Genomic DNA, 19001 nt, shown 5'->3' on the forward strand with positions numbered 1-19001 from the left:
TGTATCTGGCTCTGATACTAACCAGTGCCTACCCAGGGACTGACTAGTATCTCTCCCAAGCCTGTCCCCACACACCCTCTCACCTGCTGACCTGTGAATGGGGCAATCACTCCAGCAGTGTTATTGTGTTCTGCCAGTGAATACAATGATCAGTGTTGCTAACTATAGCTGGCAGCACTGATTGTTTTGGGGAAACCCTGACAGGCTGGTTGTACTCAAGTCGGTTAATAGGTTGACTTGTGTAAAACCAGCTAGCCCATACATAGATCGACTATGGCTGGTCTCTGCTTAATTGGTGTCATTTCAATCCATGTATGGCCCGCTTAAGCACTACGCAGTCCCTAAACATCCTTCCACAAACCTTTACATTTTTCCTTCCCAGATTACTTCATCCTCCTCTCCTATACATAGTGCCCACTGTCATACTCTCCACACTTCTCTCCTATACATAGTGCCCACTGTCATACTCTCCACACTTCTCTCCTGTACATACTGCTCACTGTCAAACCTTCCACACTTCTCTCCTACATAACGTCCGCTGTCATATCCTGCACACTCCTCTCCTGTACATAGTGCCCGCTGTCATACACTTCTCTTCTGTACATAGTGACCACTGTTGTACCCTCCACGCTCCTCTCCTGTACATACAACTCACTGTCATACCCTCCATACTCCTCTCCTATACATAGTACCCACTGTCATACCCTCCACACTCCTCTCCTGTACATACTACTCACTGTCATACCCTCCATACTCCTCTCCTATACATAGTGCCCCACTGTCATACCCTCCACACTTCTCTCCTATACATAGTGCCCACTGTCATACCCTCCCTCCACACTCCTCTCCTGTAATTACTGCTTACTGTCCTAACCTCCACACTTCTCTACTGTACATAGTGCCCACTGTCATACCCTCCGCACTCCTGTACATATTGCTCACTGTCATACCCTCCACACTCTTCTCTTATACATAGTGCCCAATGTCATACCATCTACACTCCTCTGCTGTGCATACTGCCCACTGTCATACCCTTCACACTCCTCTCCTATACATAGTGCCTTCTGCCATACCCTCTGCACTCCTCTCATGTACATAGTGCCCATTGTTAGACCCTCCACATTCCTCTCCCTCACCTGCACATACTTCCCACTTTTATACCATCCATACTCCTCCCCTATGCCTCTTACCCACAAAAACTGTTCTTTAAAATTATACTGAATATCCTCAATGTTACCAGCTCTAGAATGGGCACTTTTGTTAATTCAACTAAAGGAAATTTCATAGTCCTCATATTTGTTCTGCCCCATTATTAGTACTTATTTCATTTTGTAATTACTATTGTGATGTATAGAGGAACATAGGGGATGTCAGCTACTCTAAATATAGCACTTGTAAAAAAAAGCGTCCCTGAAAATATTTTTGAAATGTTGACAACTATGCACTTAGGCACTGCCCAAGGGCCACAGGGTCAGTAGGGGGCTCCTGTTATATTAAAGCGGTAGTAAACTTTGCTAACGTTACTACTTTTTAGAGGCCCTGGAGTAGGTTATGCCATAATGTACAAGTATGCCCAGCATATTAGCACATTAGGGTACACTTAAATTGTCAGACTGAGCCCTCCAGTACTGTGCTGTGATCAACCCGCCGGGGCTCGGGCACTTCCACCTTCACCCGGTCTTCCTTCTGGGTTCTGTGCCTTCGGTCACTTTCCTTGGCCAGGCTGCATTGATGTCATTTCCACACATGCTCATGTGCATCCTCTCTCTCTCATCCTCCCTCCCTTACCCCTCACACCTCTTTCATCCCTTTTCTCTCTCTCTCTCATCCTCCCTCTCTCTCTTTAATTTAATTTGTTATAATTTGTTTGCATTTTTATTTATTTATTGTTTACAAAAGGCCCCACCAAAATCCTCAGCACCAGGCCCATGATGTTCTTAATTTGGCCCTGGTACAGAGCATATAAACCATAGTCTAATCATAAACTCTAATACAGAACAGTCAGCTGCACAGTGTCCATGTAGGTGTTAGGATAACCAAAATCCTACAACAAAGAACAGATAAATGAAAAAGGGAAGTGCCAAGAAGAGACAAAATAAAAGAAGGAAGGAAGAAAAGAAGCAACCCATGACCCTCACCGCAGCAGAGATGGAATATTTACCTGACGGGTAGTATTTTGTACATTGACATACAAAAGTAAATACACCCCTCACATTTTTCTAAATATTTTATTATATCTTTTCATGTGACAACACTGAAGAAATGACACTTTGCTACAATGTAAAGTAGTGAGTGTACAGCTTGTATAACAGTGTAAATTTGCTGTCCCCTCAAAATAACTCAACACACAGCCATTAATGTCTAAATCACTGGGAACAATAGTATGTACACCCCTAAGTAAAATTGTCCAAATTGGGCCCAATTAGCCATTTTCCCTCCCCAGTGTCATGTGACTCATTAGTGTTAAAAGGTCTCGGGTGTGAATGGGGAGCAGGTGTGTTAAATTTGGTGTTATCGCTCTCACTCTCCCACACTGGCCACTGGAAGTTCAACATGGCACCTCATGGCAAAGAGCTTTCTGAGGATCTGAAAAAAATAAAATTGTTGCTCTATATAATGATAGCCTAGGCTATAATAAGATTGCCAAGATCCTGAAACTGAGCTGCAGCACAGAGGCCAAAACCATACAGCAGTTTAATAGGACAGGTTGCACTCAGAACAGGCCACGCCATGGTTGACCAAAGAAGTTGAGTGCACGTGCTCAGAGTCTTATACAGAGGTTGTCTTTGGGAAATAGATGTATGAATGCTGCCAGCATTACAGCAAATGTTGAAGGGATGGGGGGTCAGTGCTCAGACCATAAACCGCACACTGCATCAAGTTGGTCTGCATGGCTGTCTTCCCAGGAGGAAGCCTCTGCTAAAAATGATGCACAGGAAAGCCTGCAAACAGTTTTCTGCAGACTAAGGAGATGGATTACTGGAACCATGTCCTGTGGTCTGATGAAACCAAGATAAACTTATTTGCTTCAGATGGAGTCAAGCGTGTCTTGCCTACAGTCAAGCATGGTGGTGGGAGTGTCAAGGTCTGGGGCTGCATTAGTGCTGCCGGCACTGGGGAGCTACAATTAATTGAAGGAACCATGAATGCCAACATGTACTGTAACATGTGTCTCCCTTCGGAGACTGGGCCACAGGGCAGTATTCCAACATAATAATGACCCAAAACACACCTCCAAGATGACCACTGCCTTGCTAAAGAACCTTAGGGTAAAGGTGATGAACTGGCCAAGCATGTCTCCAGACCTAAACCCTATTGAGCATCTGTGGGGCATCCTCAAATGGAAGGTGAAGGAGAAAAAGGTCTCTTACCGCTACCAGCTTCATGATATCATCATGGAGGAGTGGAACAGGACTCCAGTGGCAACCTGTGAAGCTCTGGTGAACTCCATGCCCAAGAGGGTTAGGGCAGTGCTGGAAAATAATGGTGGCCACACAAAATATTGACACTTTGGGCCCAATGTGGACATTTTCACTTAGGGGTGTACTCACTTTTGTTGCCAGTGGTTTAGACATGAATGGCTGTGTGTTGAGTTATTTTGAGGGGACAGCAAATTTACACTGTTATACAAGCTGCACACTCACTACTTTACATTGTAGCAAAGTGTCAATTCTTCAGTGTTGTCCATTGAAAATATATATTATAAAATATTTACAAAAATGTGAGGGGTGTACTCAGTTTTGTGAGATACTGTAGGTAGCCCAAGGTTCCCATGTTGGCTCAAACTGCCTTTGTCTGTTAATAATAACAATTTCTATTTTCTCATGGATTATAATCCAGGAAATCTTATATTTCATCCACTTCAGAGATACTGAGGGTGTTTTCCAATCACCTGCAACCGTAACTTTAGCAGCTAAAGAAACAAAAAAAAAAATAGCCATCGAGTAGGACGGGGGATTCCCAGAGGTATTTAAATTAACAATGCTAACATGGCTATTTGAGGCTGTTGTAAGGTAGAGATACTGGTTACTCAACAGAGCAAGGAAAACACACTGTTCCAGAATCCCCTAATTCTTGGACACTCCCACCATATATTAAGCATGGAGCCCCTCATCAAGCACCCTGAACACACAGTTTTAAATGAACTTTAACCACTTATGGACCACCACACGCCAATATACGTCCTAAGGAATATCATTGTTATGGCAGCAGCTAGCTGCCATAACCCCGGTATCATCTTTTTCGTCCTGTGGTCCGCTTTCCGATAAAATTGGTCTTTGTGGCGGATTCCTTTCCACTAGATCACTTTTATCGGCAGCAGGAGGGGGGGGCCCTCCGCCACTTGCCGGAGCTGTCTGCAGTGGTGGAGGTGATCGGATCTTCACCCTTGCTTGGTATTGACTTGTGAGGGGGAAGATGGCCCCCACCTGTCTCCATAATAGTGCAGGGCGGAAGCGACGTCAAAATGTCAATTCCGCCCATAGCTCTTGAAGATACTTTTTTTTTCCTTTAAATGACAATTTTTTATTTCATTGCATTTTAGTGTAAATATGAGATCTGGGGTCTTTTTGACCTCAGATCTCATATTTAAGAGGTCCTGTCATGCTTTGTTTCTATTACAAGGGATGTTTACATTTCTGGTAATAGGAATAAAAGTGACACAATTTTTATTTATTTTTTTCAAAAACAGTGTAAAAATAAAAAGGTAAAATAAATAAGAAAAAAAAAATCTTTTTAAACGCGCCCCGTCCCGTCGAGCTTGCGCACAGAAGTGAACGCATAAGTGAGTAGCATCCACATATGAAAACGGTGTTCAAACCACACATGTGAGGAATCTTTGCGATCGGTAGAGCGAGAGCAATAATTCTAGCCCTAGACTAGAGTCCTAGTCTAGCCTTCTCTGTAACTCAAAACATGCAGCCTGTAGAATTTTTTTAAACGTCGCCTATGGAGATTTTTAAGGGTAAAAGTTTGTCGCCATTCCACGAGCGGGCACAATTTTGAAGCATGACATGTTGGGTATCAATTTACTCTGCATAACAACATTATCTTTCACAATATTAAAAAATAAATAAAAATTGGGCTAACTTTACTGTTGTCTTGTTTTTTTAATAAAAAAATGAAATTTTTTCCCAAAAATTTGCGCTTGTAAGACCGCTGCACAAATACAGTATAACAGAAAGTATTGCAACAACCGCCATTTTATTCTCTAGGGTGTTAGGAAAAAAATGTATAATGTTTGGGAGTTCTAAGTAATTTTCTAGCAAAAAAAACAGTTTTTAACTTGTAAACAAAACATCTCAAAAAGAGGCTCGGTCCTTAAAGAGGAAGTAAACCCTGATGAGTTTACTTCCTCTTTCATTCCCTGCAAAGGCAAAGCATAATGGACTACTATGCATCGCATAGTAGCCCATTATGTGTCACTTACCTGACACAGGAGCCAGCGAAGTCGTCGCTGTCCCCTGTAATCCGCCGCATCCATCTTCTCGGTGGGTCGCGCAGCTCCGCCGCTGTCATTCGGCGAAGCCGCGATGACGTCACTCCCGCGCATGCGCACGGGAGTTGACACGCGCGGCAGCTCCATTCTTGGAAATGCCGCGCTCAGTGCGCCTGCGCGCCGCTGTCTACGGCGCATGCGCCGTAGGCAGCGGTGCCCATTTTCGGGCAAATATCTCCTAAACCATATAGGTTTAGGAGATATTGCTTGGACCTACAGGTAAGCCTTAATCTAGGCTTACCTGTAGGTCAAAGTGGTTTGTAAGGGTTTACAACCACTTTAAGTAAATGACAAACAAATTAAAAACCTAACTCCAGCTAACACATTGTAAGCTGTTACAGGAAGAGATTTCTAAATCTATCGTAAGAGTTGACCATTGTACGAGTAATTGTTGACCACTGTATGAGTAATTGTTGACCACTGTACAAGTCAATGTTGACCACTGTACCAGTAAAAGTTGACCTTTGTAACCCCGACAATTTTTAAACTCTGTATATACGTGTATTTGATTTTGTATTCTTTTTCCATCTCAGCCAGTGTCCTTGGCATCATACTAATTCTTCTGCCACATATTTAACATTCCTTAGCCTCTGATAAGTAACTAGCCCCCCTATGTACCACAATTGTAATATTAATGTAATACAATTGTGATATTAATGTGATACTTACTTAAGCATGTTTAAAAAAAACTCAACCTCAACATTCTGAATAAACAGAACAGTTATTTGGAAAGATGCTGGGTGTTTGTGTCTGTTTCCTGCTGCAGTCGTTATTCATTTGGAACCACCGATCAATATTAGAATAGAAGTCGCCTATCTAAAAAAAAATGCAATACAGTCCTGTCACTCTTGTTGAATATCTTAGACTGCATGCAAATGTGGACAAAAGTATTAATAATAAAATACTTAACTATAAAAAGGTAATTCATATACTGAATACCATCATTACTGCTGTTACCCTATTTACTTACCAGAAAACAAAATTTTCACTATGATGATGTAGGAGACAGCACAAATAGTTAATATTTTGTGTAGCACACACAGATATACAGTACATACTCTGAGCTGCATGATGGAGGTTGTAGCTTGTTTACCACAACTTCTATCTGAAGATTTGATATGTGGTGTTCAGGGCCGCTGATAGGCCAGTACAACTGGCCCTGTTGTACTGGGCCCAGCCAGCAGGGGGCCCGGGCAACCTAAGCAGAGAACGAATGCATTCAGAAAAAAATTTATTATAATAATTCCTCCAGCTCTTGGCGCTCTGCTCTGTTCTCCACTGCCTGAGAGAAGAAGCAGTGAGGCGAACGACGACAGCAGAAGAAAAGAAGATAGCAGCTGACAGACTGACTGAAATTGCTTGTGACACTGACTGGTTCTCTAGTTCAGGCAGCAGGATCAGCAAACAAATGACTCTTGGGGCCCGGCTAACACAGGTGTGTGCTTGCTTGGTGGGAGGAGGGGTGATGATTCAAGATCTACTACTACTACTACAGCAGCATCTATACATTATGGCATTGGCGGCATGGGTGGCACCGTTTCTGCAGGCAGGCACATGCTGCCCATAATGCATGTGCTGCCTGCAGCCAGTGCCACTCATGCCGCCAATTCCATTACTTACTGCAGACAGTGCCACCCGTGCCACCAATGCCATAATTTACTGCAGACAGTGCCACCCATGTTGCCAATGCCATAATGTACTGCAGACAGTGCCATTCATGCCGCCAATGCCATAATGTGCTGCAGACAGTGCCACCCATGCTGCCAATGCCATAACGCATGTACTGCCTGCAGAGACACTGCCACCTATGCTGCCAATGGCATTGGCGGCATGGGTGGTACTGTCTGCAGTGCATTGGCGGCATGGGTGGCACTGTCTGCAGTACATTATGGCATTGGCGGCACTGTCTGAAGTGGTAAATATAAACTTGAAGACAAACCTGTGCTTTTTTTCAAGGCGGGGTCTAGGGAGGGGCCAGGGGTGGGGCTGAAGGGGGCCCAGTTGGGTAGGCTGTACGGGGCCTTATGATTTCTATCAATGGCCCTGGTGGTGTTTGTTTTCATTTCCTGTACAATGTATCCCATACTCATTCACATAGTGGGGAGGCCGAGATCTGGTGGCCCCCTTATTAAAGGGGGCTTACAGATTCTGATAATCCGCCCTCAGACCCCGACAACCACCGGGCAAGGGTTGTTGGGAAGAGGCCCTTGTCCCCATCAGCATGGGGGCAAGGTGCTTTGGGGGGGACCCCAAAACACAAAATACCCTCCCCATGTTAAGGGTATGTTGCCTGGTACTGTTCAGGAGGGGGGGGGGGGGCACTCGCTCATCCCCTTCCTTTCCTGACCTGCCGGGCTGCATGCTCGGATAGAGGTCTGGTATGAATTTTGGGGGGTGGGGGGGGGGGCACACTGTTTTTTTTACAAATTTTTTAAAGCCAGCAATTATTTTATTTTACATTTAGCAGGGAATCCCACTGACAGCTGATGACTCATCGGTTGTTATGGACGTGGCGGCCGACTTCCGAGCCCCTCCTTAGCAACCAGCTATATATAGTGTAAAAAAAAAAATCACCAATCAATATTAGGATAATGCATGACAGTCCTGTCATTCTTGTTGAATATCTTAGACTGCATGCAAATGTGGACAAAAGTATTAATAATAAAATACTAAACTATAAAAAGGTAATTCATATACTGAATACCATCATTACTGCTGTTACCCCATTTAGTTACCAGAAAACAAAATTTTCACTATGATGATGTAGGAGACAGCACAAATAGTTAATATTTTGTGTAGCACACACACAGATATACAGTACATACTCTGAGCTGCGTGACGGAGGTTGTAGCTTGTTTACCACGCCTTCTATCTGAAGATCTGATATGTGGTGTTTGCTTTCATTTCCTTCGAACAATGGCGCTCCTACGAGATGAACTGAACTGTTCCATCTGTCTGAGCCTTTATACCGACCCTGTAATGTTGTTCTGTGGGCACAACTTCTGCCGAGGATGTATTGTGCAGGTGCTAGATACCCACAATCCGACTACAGACTACACCTGTCCTGAATGCAGAACGGAATTTGAGCAACGTCCTACATTGCTGAGAAACCTGAAGCTGTGTAATATAGTGGAGCACCTGTCTCCTAGACAGCCAGCGCAGCAAGAGGAGACCAACCTATTCTGCACCTATTGTGAGTTTGATATACCGGCTACTAAATCCTGCCTGCGCTGTGAAACATTCTTGTGTGACAACCATTTGAAGAAACACAACAAGTCGGTGGAACATTTGTTATCCGAACCCACCACTTTTCTAAAGAACAGGAAATGTTCGCTTCATAAGGAATTTCTTAAATACTACTGCTCCCGGGATTCCACCTGTATCTGTTCTTCCTGTTACCAGGTTGGCTCACACAAGGATCACCCAGTAGAGCCTTTGACCATAGCTTCTGAGAGGAAACTTCAAAATTCTCTGATGAAGCTAATCGGAGACAGACAGGAGCTGGAAGAAAAGGTTGTGAGACTTAAGGAGCAGAAAAGGAAGGTTCTACAACAAGCCGATACTTTGAGAAAGGGAATGAAGGTGTTCTTTACAAAGTTGATGAAGGAGATTCAAATACTACAGAAGACAGTCCTCAATGAGATCTCCAGACAGAAAGGCCATGCACTTCTTCAAGTCACAAACCTAATGCAAAATCTAGAAACAAGGAAGGATGAACTGTCTAAGAAGATTTATAAAACTGAAGAGCTACTCCACTTATCTGACCCTTTAACTGTCTTGATGGAAGAGCCGGACAAAGATGAGAGCTGGCGTGTGCAAGATGTTGCCATTTATTTGGATGAAATGCCCGTCCAGTTGGTTTTAAATCGAAGTCTGTCAAGACTGGTGGATATTTCCATGGAACTCAAAGAAAACATCTTGATGCCCAAGGCCTCCAGTGTGTTGATGGATATCAGAACGGCATGCAATTATATATTTGTCTCGTGCGACTTGAAGTCTGCCTCTTATGTGCAAGTAGATCAAGGATACCCAGATGGGCCAGAGCGGTTTACATCATGCCAGGTGTTAAGTAGCCGTAGTTTCAGCACAGGGAAATGTTACTTGGAAGTGGACGTTAGCAAGGCCAAGGAGTGGATAGTAGGTATGGCCTATAACAGCATGGAGAGGAAAGCACTGGGGAATGACTCTTACATAGGCTATAATGATAAATCTTGGGGCCTGGAATACCGAAATGGTCTAATTGCTCGTCACAACAACATAACTGAAGATGTGGCGCTGGGCACTCCGATGCAGCTTCTTGGAGTGTACATCAACATGGACACTGGGGAGCTTTCATTTTATCAACTGTGTGATCAGATTAGACATTTACATACTTTTTCTGCCAGCTTTACTGAGGCTCTTTATGCCGCTTTCTATGTATTTCCAGATAGCTGCATATCAGTCCACTAGATGCTGAAGCTTTTAGTGGGCAATGGTTCACTTCAAGCTGTTTTTTCTTTCAAGGTGCATGGTGCACCATAGCGACAGAAGTTAAAATGAATGTAACCCCTAACTGAGCGTCATTTCGTTTTCCAAAGATCTGTTTGTCATAAACAATTTTTCACCTTTTTTTTTTATCTTTCAATGCATTTCTGGCTGCTTTTTGCAGCTATTTCCTGTCTACATGCACTGCTGCAATGGGTGCCCAGAATATCTCAGGATGGGTTTCCTTATGGTGACAATGAAGGACCATGCCTACATAATGGAGGTTATTTACAAAAGGCGAATAAACTTTGCACTACAAGTGCAAACTACAAGTGAAAAGTGCTCTTGAAATTGCACTGAAAGCGCAGTCGCTGTAAATCTGAGGAGTAGATCTGAAATGAGGGAAAGTTCTGCTGATTTTATCATCCAATCACGTGCAAGCTAAAATGCTGTTTTTTATTTTCCTTGCACATACCCCTCGGATCTACAGCGACTGCACTACCAAGTGCACTTTCAGTGCAATTTCAAGTGCACTTGTAGTTCAAAGTGGATTTGCCTTTCGTAAATAACCTCAAATGTGTGTTGAAGTGGCCATTTGTAGTTCATTGGTAGTCTGTATGACAGGGTGACAATGTAAGGGACTAACTGGGACACGGAGACAGAGGGGGTTATTTACAAAAGGCAAATCCACTTTGCACTGCAAGTGCACTTGGAAGTGCAGTCGCTCTAATTCTAATGCCCCGTACACACGAGAGGGATTAAGTCTGACAGACTTCCGACGGAGTTCTAGCGGAGTTCCGCCGGAGTTCTGGCGGACTTTTCGACCGAACGGACTTGACCACACACCATCACACCAAACTCCGACGGAGTCGAACGTGATGACGTACGACTGGATTCGACGTAGGAAGTTCATAGACAGTAGCCAATAGCTGCCCTAGCGTCGGTTTTAGTCCGTCGGAGTAGCACACACACGAGCGAATTTTTCGAAGGGGACCGGGTCCGGCGGAGTTCCGTCGGGAAAATTTGAAGCATGCTTCATTTCTAAAGTCCGTCAGACTTTTGCGAAGCTAAAGTCCGTTGCAGCCCACACACGAGCGGATAGTCCGCCGGACTCAGTCCGTCGGAGTTTGGATGTCGAAAAGTCCGCTCGTGTGTACGGGGCATAAGGGGTAGATCTTTAATGAGTGGAAGCTCTGCTGATTTTATCATCCAATCATGTGCAAGCTAAAACGCTGTTTTTTATTTTCCTTGCATGTCCCCCTCGGATCTACAGCAACTTTACTTCCAAGTGCACTTTTAAGCGCACTTGCAGTGCAAAGTGGATTTACCTTTAGTAAATAACCCCCAGTGCGTTGTCTTCCTGTAACAGGAAGTGCATGAACAAGAACAAGAACCTTCATGGCATGATCATCCGCTCATATTTATTGAAAGCTGTTGATTTAAAGAGGAAGTAAACCCCAATGGGTTTACTTCCTCTTTGATTCCCTGCAAAGGTAAAGCATAATGGACTACTATGCATCACATAGTAGTCCATAATGTGTCACTTACCTGACACAGGAGCCAGCGAAGTCACCGCTGTCCCCTGTAGTCCGGAGCCTCCATCTTCTTGGTGGGTATCGCTGCTTCGGCGCTCACATTCATCTGAGCCGCGATGACGTCACTCCCACGCATGCGCACGGGAGCCGCCACTCGCGGTATATCGCCGTTAAGTGCGGCGCGCTCAGTGCGCCTGCGCGCCGCTGTCTACGGCGCATGCGCCGTAGACAGCGGTGCCTGTCTTTCGGCAAATATCTCCTAAACCATGTAGGTTTAGGAGATATTTCTTAGACCTACAGGTAAGCCTTAATCTAGGCTTACCTGTAGGTGAAAGTGTGTTGTAAGGGTATACAACCACTTTAAAAACAAAGAAATTTTTTTTTGAAATTACATTAGTATGTTAAAGATTATATGAGATTTTTATGATTGGGTTTACTCTACATTATGTTAACCTAAATGTCAGTGACTGTCCATTTTTTATTTTAGGATGTTGGTAAGATGCTTTATTAGTTTCAAAAGTTTGTCCCATGCTGAGTGTGACACTTCTTTCCATAAGAAGGAACTCACTTTGGCAGAAAAGAGAACATAAAGGGGGTTATTTACGAAAGGCAAATGCACTTTGCAATACAAGTGCAAACTACAAGTGCAAAGTGCACTTGAAATTGCGCTGAAAGTGCACTTGGAAGTACAGTTGTGGTAAATCTAAGGCCGCGTACACACGGGCGGACTGTTCGTCCAACTTTGTCCGCTGAACAGTGTTTGGGCGGACAGTCCGCTCGTGTGTGGGCTTTCAGCGGACAGTTTCAGTGGACAGTTTGACGGACAAGGTTTTTCCGAAATTCCGTAAAACTGTCCGCTGAAACCTTGTTTCAGCGAACAGTCCGCTCGTGTGTAGGCTTGTTCGTCAAACAAAGTTGCGCGCATGCTCAGAAAGGATTTTCACGCCGAAAGCTATAATGCAGTGTATAGGACGTCGTATTTTTCGTCCCGTCGTACGTGTCGTTCACGTCATCGCGCACGGTTTCAGCAAACTGTTCGTCCGTCGTGTGTGGCCATGTCCGTCCATGCTAAGTTTGAGCGGACTGTTTGCCGAAACTGTTGGACGGACAAAGTTGGGCGAACAGTCCGCGCGTGTGTACGCGGCCTCAGGGGTAGATCTGAAATTAGGGGAATCTCTGCTGATTTTATCATCTAATCATGTATAAGCTAAAATGCTGTTTTTTTATTTTCCTTGTATGTCCCCTTCAGATCTACAACGACTGCAATTTCAAGTGCATTTTGCACTTGTAGTTTGCACTTGTAGTGCAAAGTGGATTTGCCTTTCATAAATAACCTTCAAAGTCCCAATTTTATGTGACACTAAACTCCGACTTTAAATAAAATTCTATTCAAGTATATATTCTTAAAGAGAAACTGCACTGCATCTGAGCACTACAAGCCAAAAACGCTATTTATTTCATTTTTAATATTCAAAGAAAACTCGCCCATCCATCCAGGTCTCTATGCTTTGTTTTACTGAGAAATCACCCTAAAAAACACCACCTTTCTGGCAGTGGCCATCTTGAGTAAGGGCAAGTGATTCATGTAACATTTACTTCCTGGAATTCATCTGCTCTTAGCTTAGGCATGCAGACCAGGATTGCGTGCCTAGATGAGAAAACATTTCCTCCCCTCTTGAAGACTCCTGGGATGTATAACATAATTTGCCTAGGCAACAAACCAGGAAGTAACAGTAGAAAAAAAAAAAGTTAAAAACAAGTAAATATATTTACTTCCCTATCCATTTACCAATGCTAGCAGAATAAGGATAAGGAAAGTTGATTGAGAGAGTGACGTTCCACATTAACAAAAAAAATACCTTCTATTGCTCCCAGCCTCCTGCAAATCTCCAAATGTGAAGTCATGAGATTGTCCTTCTAAGGACCTTTATGTGAAATTTCTTGGATGAAGCAGTGCTGATGATGTTTTGCACTTATAATATCTAAGTTACACTAGCACCCTATTTGCATTTATTAAATGTCATATACCCTGCAGTGTGCAGCCAAGTAATATTTCTGATCTCACCACACCTAGACTGCAAATTACTTTGCTTTACTGTCACGCAAACACACCTACCATGATTAAGCTGACAATAGGGAACTGAATTCCCAGCTCATACTTTCAGTTTTTACAATATTAAATATTAATTTTCGTTTAATTTGTTTTGGGGGGTTTTTTTTCAGTTTTTCGGGTCATTCGTTTCGATCACAATTCATAAAATTTGTAAATGAAAAAAAAATTGTAAATTAGAAAATCTGAAAGAATAACTAACTAATTATAACTAACTATTAAAATATAGGTATTGGAATTTCCTTTCAAATTTGGCTGTTACTGAACGTAACAAATACAAATTTACCGAAATAACAAATGCTACATCTAAACAAATGAAACGGAACAAATTAATAATAAATAATAATTAAAAGTTCTTATTATTTATTGTTATTTATTATTAATTAGTTACATTCCATTCGTTTACATATGGCATTCGTTATTTCGGATAATACTCAACTTTGGCTAAATTCATATTTGTTTTATATTCACTAGCAGGCAAATTTGAAAGGAAATTCCAATACCTATAATTTATTAGTTAGTAATAGTTACGTTATTATTAGTTATTTCCAGTTTGCAAAATTTCAAATATTCAAATTTATGAATATTTGGAGAAATTCGTTAAATGGGTTTTTGTTATTTTGGATGATTCCGAATTACCAAATTTGTTGAAATTCATTAAACGAATTTGGAAAGAAACAAATTGCACATGTCTAGCCTCTTCTAATCTATCTCAATGAACAAGCTATACATGGCGGTGTTATAGAGCATATGATCAACTGCAACTCCATTTTGTAATTTCCCTTACATTTTATAGTTCTTGTGTTTAAAGAATGCACGTGCCTTATCTTACACTTCTTTTTCGTTATGCCGCGTACACACGGCCGGAATTTCGGCCAGCAGACTGATGAGAGCTTTTCGTTGTAAAATGTGACCTTGTGTATGCTCCATCGGAATTTTGCTGGCCGAATTTCCACCAGCAAAAGATTGAGAGCAGGTTCTCAATTTTTCCCGACGGAAAAAGTTTTTATCGGAAATTCCAATCGTGTGTATGCAATTCCGACGTGCAAAAACTCACGCATGCTTAGATTCAACTACGAGACGGAAGCGAATGGCTACTGGCTATTGAACTTTTCTAGTCGTACGTATTGTACGTCACCACGTTCTTGATGGTCGGAATTTGGTGCGCCTGTGTGTATGCAAGACAGCTTGAGTGAAATTCCATCGCTAATTCTGTCGGGGGAAACCATCAGAGCTTTTTCCAACAAAGAATTCAGATTGTGTGTACGGGGCATTCGAGTTTTAGACTTTTTTTTTTTTGCTTGAGCTAAGTATTAATCAAAACCCCCTAGTACAGCCCGTATTCCCCTTATGGCTGTACCTTTGAATATAACCCTTTTTAAAAAAAATAAAACTCCTCCCGTTGTTTTAACCAACATAGCAAGTTGAAAACACCGTTACTTTTCCAATAACTGGTAGGAGTCATTTCCCTGACTGGTGTTTCAATTTAGGAAATGATACACAGACTAACCCCTCTACATGCAGTAGGTCAATATTTAACATTTCCATGTGTGAATTTAAGTGAAACGCTGCCTGTTCACTGTTCCACATATCTGACTCTGAATTAAACAATACCTTGCATAACTTTTCTTAGCTCCCTGATAATGTAAGTGATATACTACACCAATTTCTAATCGCAGCACAGAACAAGTACACTCACGGGCTTATCGCTAAGAAACTATTTGCACTAGGACAAAGTATCTATGTGTGTTATAGGAAGGTATGTTATCCTTGGGTTCCCCTTCATGTCCATAGATGGTGTTATTTGGCCTCTTTAGTCCCGGTTATGGGAGTAATGGGTAACCATAAGGAAGACCACCTACTTGAGGCCAGTATGTATGCCAGATACCCTCTTAGGCATAAAATTAAGATAATTGTTTACTAAGGGAGACCAGGCCTAGGCTTGGTTCCCTTCATACACAGGGTGGAGAATAGATATGATGAGAAAGCCAAATAATTAATCTAGGAGTATTGATGCCATTATGGAAAAGAACTTGGGTGATATTGATCTATTAAGTATTGAGCATTCAGAAAGAAGGTAGAATTACATGATTTGGCCATTGAAAGCATGAGTGCAGCATTGACTGATCTCTGCAAACACATGGAGAACTATGTGTGTTGTACTTGGATATACTATACCAGTATGGAGGTGCCTGACTATTAGGACATAAATGCACAACATCGGAAAGAAGTTAATAAGTTGCAAGAAGCCCCCCGTAACATTGCACAGAATTGGGATCCTCTAAAAGGTCTAGGAGGTTTTGGGCTCGGGGGAATATTTTCCTGGTTAAAAGATATCGCTGTGACAATTGTTATGGTTTTACTTTTCTTATTATTTCTGTATGCATGTTTCAAGCTTATTATGTATTTAATTACTAGAGCCACTAGAACCCCTGACCCAGGTGCTGAAAGTAAAGCTTACCTCGGTCTTTATTACAGTAGAAATGCTGTAGAAAATAAGTCATTTTTTTTACTTAAGAGGGGATTGTTATGGAGCTGTATGATCAACTGCAACTCCATTTTGTAATCTCCCCTCCATTTTATAGTTCTTGTTTTTAAAGAATGTATGTGCCTTATCTTACACTTCTTTCTCTTTAGAGTTTTAAACTTTTTTGCTTGAGCCAAGTTTTAATTAAAACCCCCTCTGTATAGCCTCATACACACGATCGGACTTTGTACAAACTTTCCTGTGGATTTTTGTACAAAGGGCTTCGGCCGAGAACTTGTATTGCATACACACGGCAGGACTTTTTCAGCCAACTTTCACCAAATCACGTGGTTTTTCTGCTCTTTACCGCCACCTTTGGTCAACTTCTGTATTGTCTGATCTTTTGCATTGGTTCTGAGCATGCGTGTTTGTACTTTGTACAAAAGTCTTATGGTTTTCTGTACACACGATCAGACTTTGCTCCATCGGACTTTTGCTGCCAGAAAGTTTGTCCGTTCGCACAGCCAACAAAAGTCAGATGAAAACCGAAAAAGTTTGTCCGATGGAGCGTACACACGGTCGGATGTTGCTCCAAAACAGCTAATTTGCATGTTTGTTGTCAAAAAGTCTGATCGTGTGTACGGGCCTTTTGACTCATTGTGTTTAGGCCATTCTCTGTAGTCTATGTCCTTGCAGATAAGCTATCTTTGTAAATTCCTTTCAGCTGCCTAAACTAATGATGAAAAAATCTCTCTGTAGAAGCCTGGTTAACCCTTAGAAACTTAGGAGCCAGTTTACCCCTCCCCTCTTGTGTTGTAACTCACATAAAAAATATCATTCTTAATAAAGAGTTCAGACTCACTTTGCACATGAAAGCTGCCTGTTGTATGTGTGTGTTGGGGTCTCCAGAATTCTGATGGGTCGCTGTGGGCTACTATGGGTGGTTGGCGGTCCAGTAATCTATCCTTTCAGGTGGTAGCGGGTCCCGGGAATGTCATCAATCAGGCTCTACATGCTATATGGCCCCTGTACGGCTGTGTTTATTTAGCCCAGTTGGTATGGAGTCGTTAATCTCTTGCCGTCTACATAATATATATGTGCGGTGGTAAAGAGGGTGGGATTTAATGCCCACATGCCACACATATGCGACTATGGGTGGCAGAGGTTTCTGTGCACTCCCAGCACATAATCTGAGCTATCATAGACAGCATTTGGTCAGGAACTGGAGGGACCAGCTCTCAATCCTATGACCACTGTGACAGCCAAACACAATGGTCCCATGACTAGCTGACCTTCCCCCCCCCCCCCCCCCCCCGTTACTATTGAAGATAGATGCTGTGTCTGCAAAAATATGAATTATTACTCTTTTCTGGGTATTAAGTGATGTGGTAATTTGCTATGTAACTTGTTTCAATAAGACAAACTGAGGTGTATTGTAATATATTTGTTATGCTTTTTCTTTTGCAATAAAAACCATATGATATAAAAAAAAAGGTAGAACACTGGCCTGAATAGCACTGAAATCTGATGCATTTCATCTACTAAGACATCATCTGGTGTATGTGTCCCCCCCCTGGTCATTGCGTATATATAACTTAGTGTAGTAATTAGGCTAATTAACTAGCAAAATACCAATACCAATCATTCAAATGTATTTGGTAATATGGCGTCACAGTGTGCAACTCACTTTTAGTTGTGCTGTATGGGATACAAGCCACACCATTAATGTGGTCACCACGCATGCACTGCTCTGATGACTATACTGTGCGTGTGTCTAGAATAACCCAACTGGCACATTGTTCTTCAACTCCCATTGGTGCTACGGAGTTCCGGTAAGCGCAACATCTCCTTTGGTGGTGGTTGTCTACACATTGGTTAAGATACATGAACTAGTACTGCCGTTATTCACAACCATCATGATTTCACCGGGATCTTTTTTATTTGACCTGTTTTTGCATTCTGCTTTTCAATTTTCAAACTGGATTTTTCTAAATTTTTTGTATTTTGCACAATGCACTTTATTGTTTATGTTGATAGCTATAGATATAATAAATATATAAAATGAGATGCAATAGCCTTTACACTTTATGGTTATTATAAGCTCTGCTGTTATAATATAAAGCCCAACTTCTGCCTGTTTTTTTTTAGCTCAGGCTGCAATACTTTTGTTTAATCAATAACTATCCCACACAGTAATCTCTTTTCACCACAAGAGGTCCTCAGTCTTCTGGGTTGAATGATGCCCAGACTAAGGACATACAGTGAATGCAGGGCATCATAGGACTACCCCCTGAGAGGTGTCCCCCCAGCGCCCTGCACTCACTGTGTAATGGCACAGAAAGCACTAACCTCATCATGTCAGCACTGTCCTCTGCATCATTGTGGTCTGCCCAGACCAGAAAAGAGGTGAAGAGAACGCTGTGACATCACAAGGTGAGAAGAAGAAAAATAAAACGCAACCTGCAGATGGGGGATGGGGAACAGGGGTTGAAGTATAGAGCTTGGGATTTGGGCTTTAAAATTCTTCTAGTTTAAAGTGAATGTTAACCCGATTCATGAAATTTGAGCTGGGCACATACTTCTGTAGTGTTTTATCATCTCTCTTCAAAGCCCTGCGTCTCGTAGCTTTGTCCTGCTCCGTTCGTCTGTTATCAGCCTAAGAACTTTTGGAAAGCTCTCCGAGGCCCAGAGAGAGAACTGTGTGTCGGAGGAGGTTGCTATAAATAGATTAGCAGCCAGCTAAACTATTCACAGGCATGTGTGGGGAGGGGTGTGTGTGCCTTTCCTCCAATCAGCTTTCTCACAGTCTCTCACAGTGTCAAGCAATGATCTCCTCCTACAGGGGAACCAAGGAGTGAAAATTCTAGCAGACCGTGCACTTTCTAAACAGTGTATAAAGGTGAAGACAGAAGATATACATTTAAAACT

The 19001-nt window shown here is 42.4% G+C and overlaps 1 protein-coding gene across 1 annotated transcript; it reads left to right on the forward strand.

The window, feature by feature from the left end:
* Nucleotides 1-8351: 8351 nt before the first annotated feature.
* On the forward strand, nucleotides 8352-18138 carry LOC143924784 (E3 ubiquitin/ISG15 ligase TRIM25-like). Its single transcript, XM_077449242.1, has one exon. The coding sequence runs from the start codon at nucleotides 8414-8416 to the stop codon at nucleotides 9944-9946; it is 1533 nt and encodes a 510-aa protein (XP_077305368.1). The 5' UTR covers nucleotides 8352-8413; the 3' UTR covers nucleotides 9947-18138.
* The last annotated feature ends 863 nt before the right edge of the window (nucleotides 18139-19001 follow it).

The sequence above is a fragment of the Lithobates pipiens genome, unplaced genomic scaffold (genome assembly GCF_037356315.1).
Source record: "Lithobates pipiens isolate NorthernLeopardFrog02 unplaced genomic scaffold, aLitPip1_a1.2 Scaffold_22, whole genome shotgun sequence".
NCBI classification, from domain to species: Eukaryota; Metazoa; Chordata; class Amphibia; order Anura; family Ranidae; genus Lithobates; species Lithobates pipiens.

What these genes read in the sequence shown, in the direction of transcription:
- LOC143924784 (XM_077449242.1), top strand. Translation starts at nt 8,414, where the DNA reads ATGGCGCTCCTACGAGATGAACTGAACTGTTCCATCTGTCTGAGCCTT.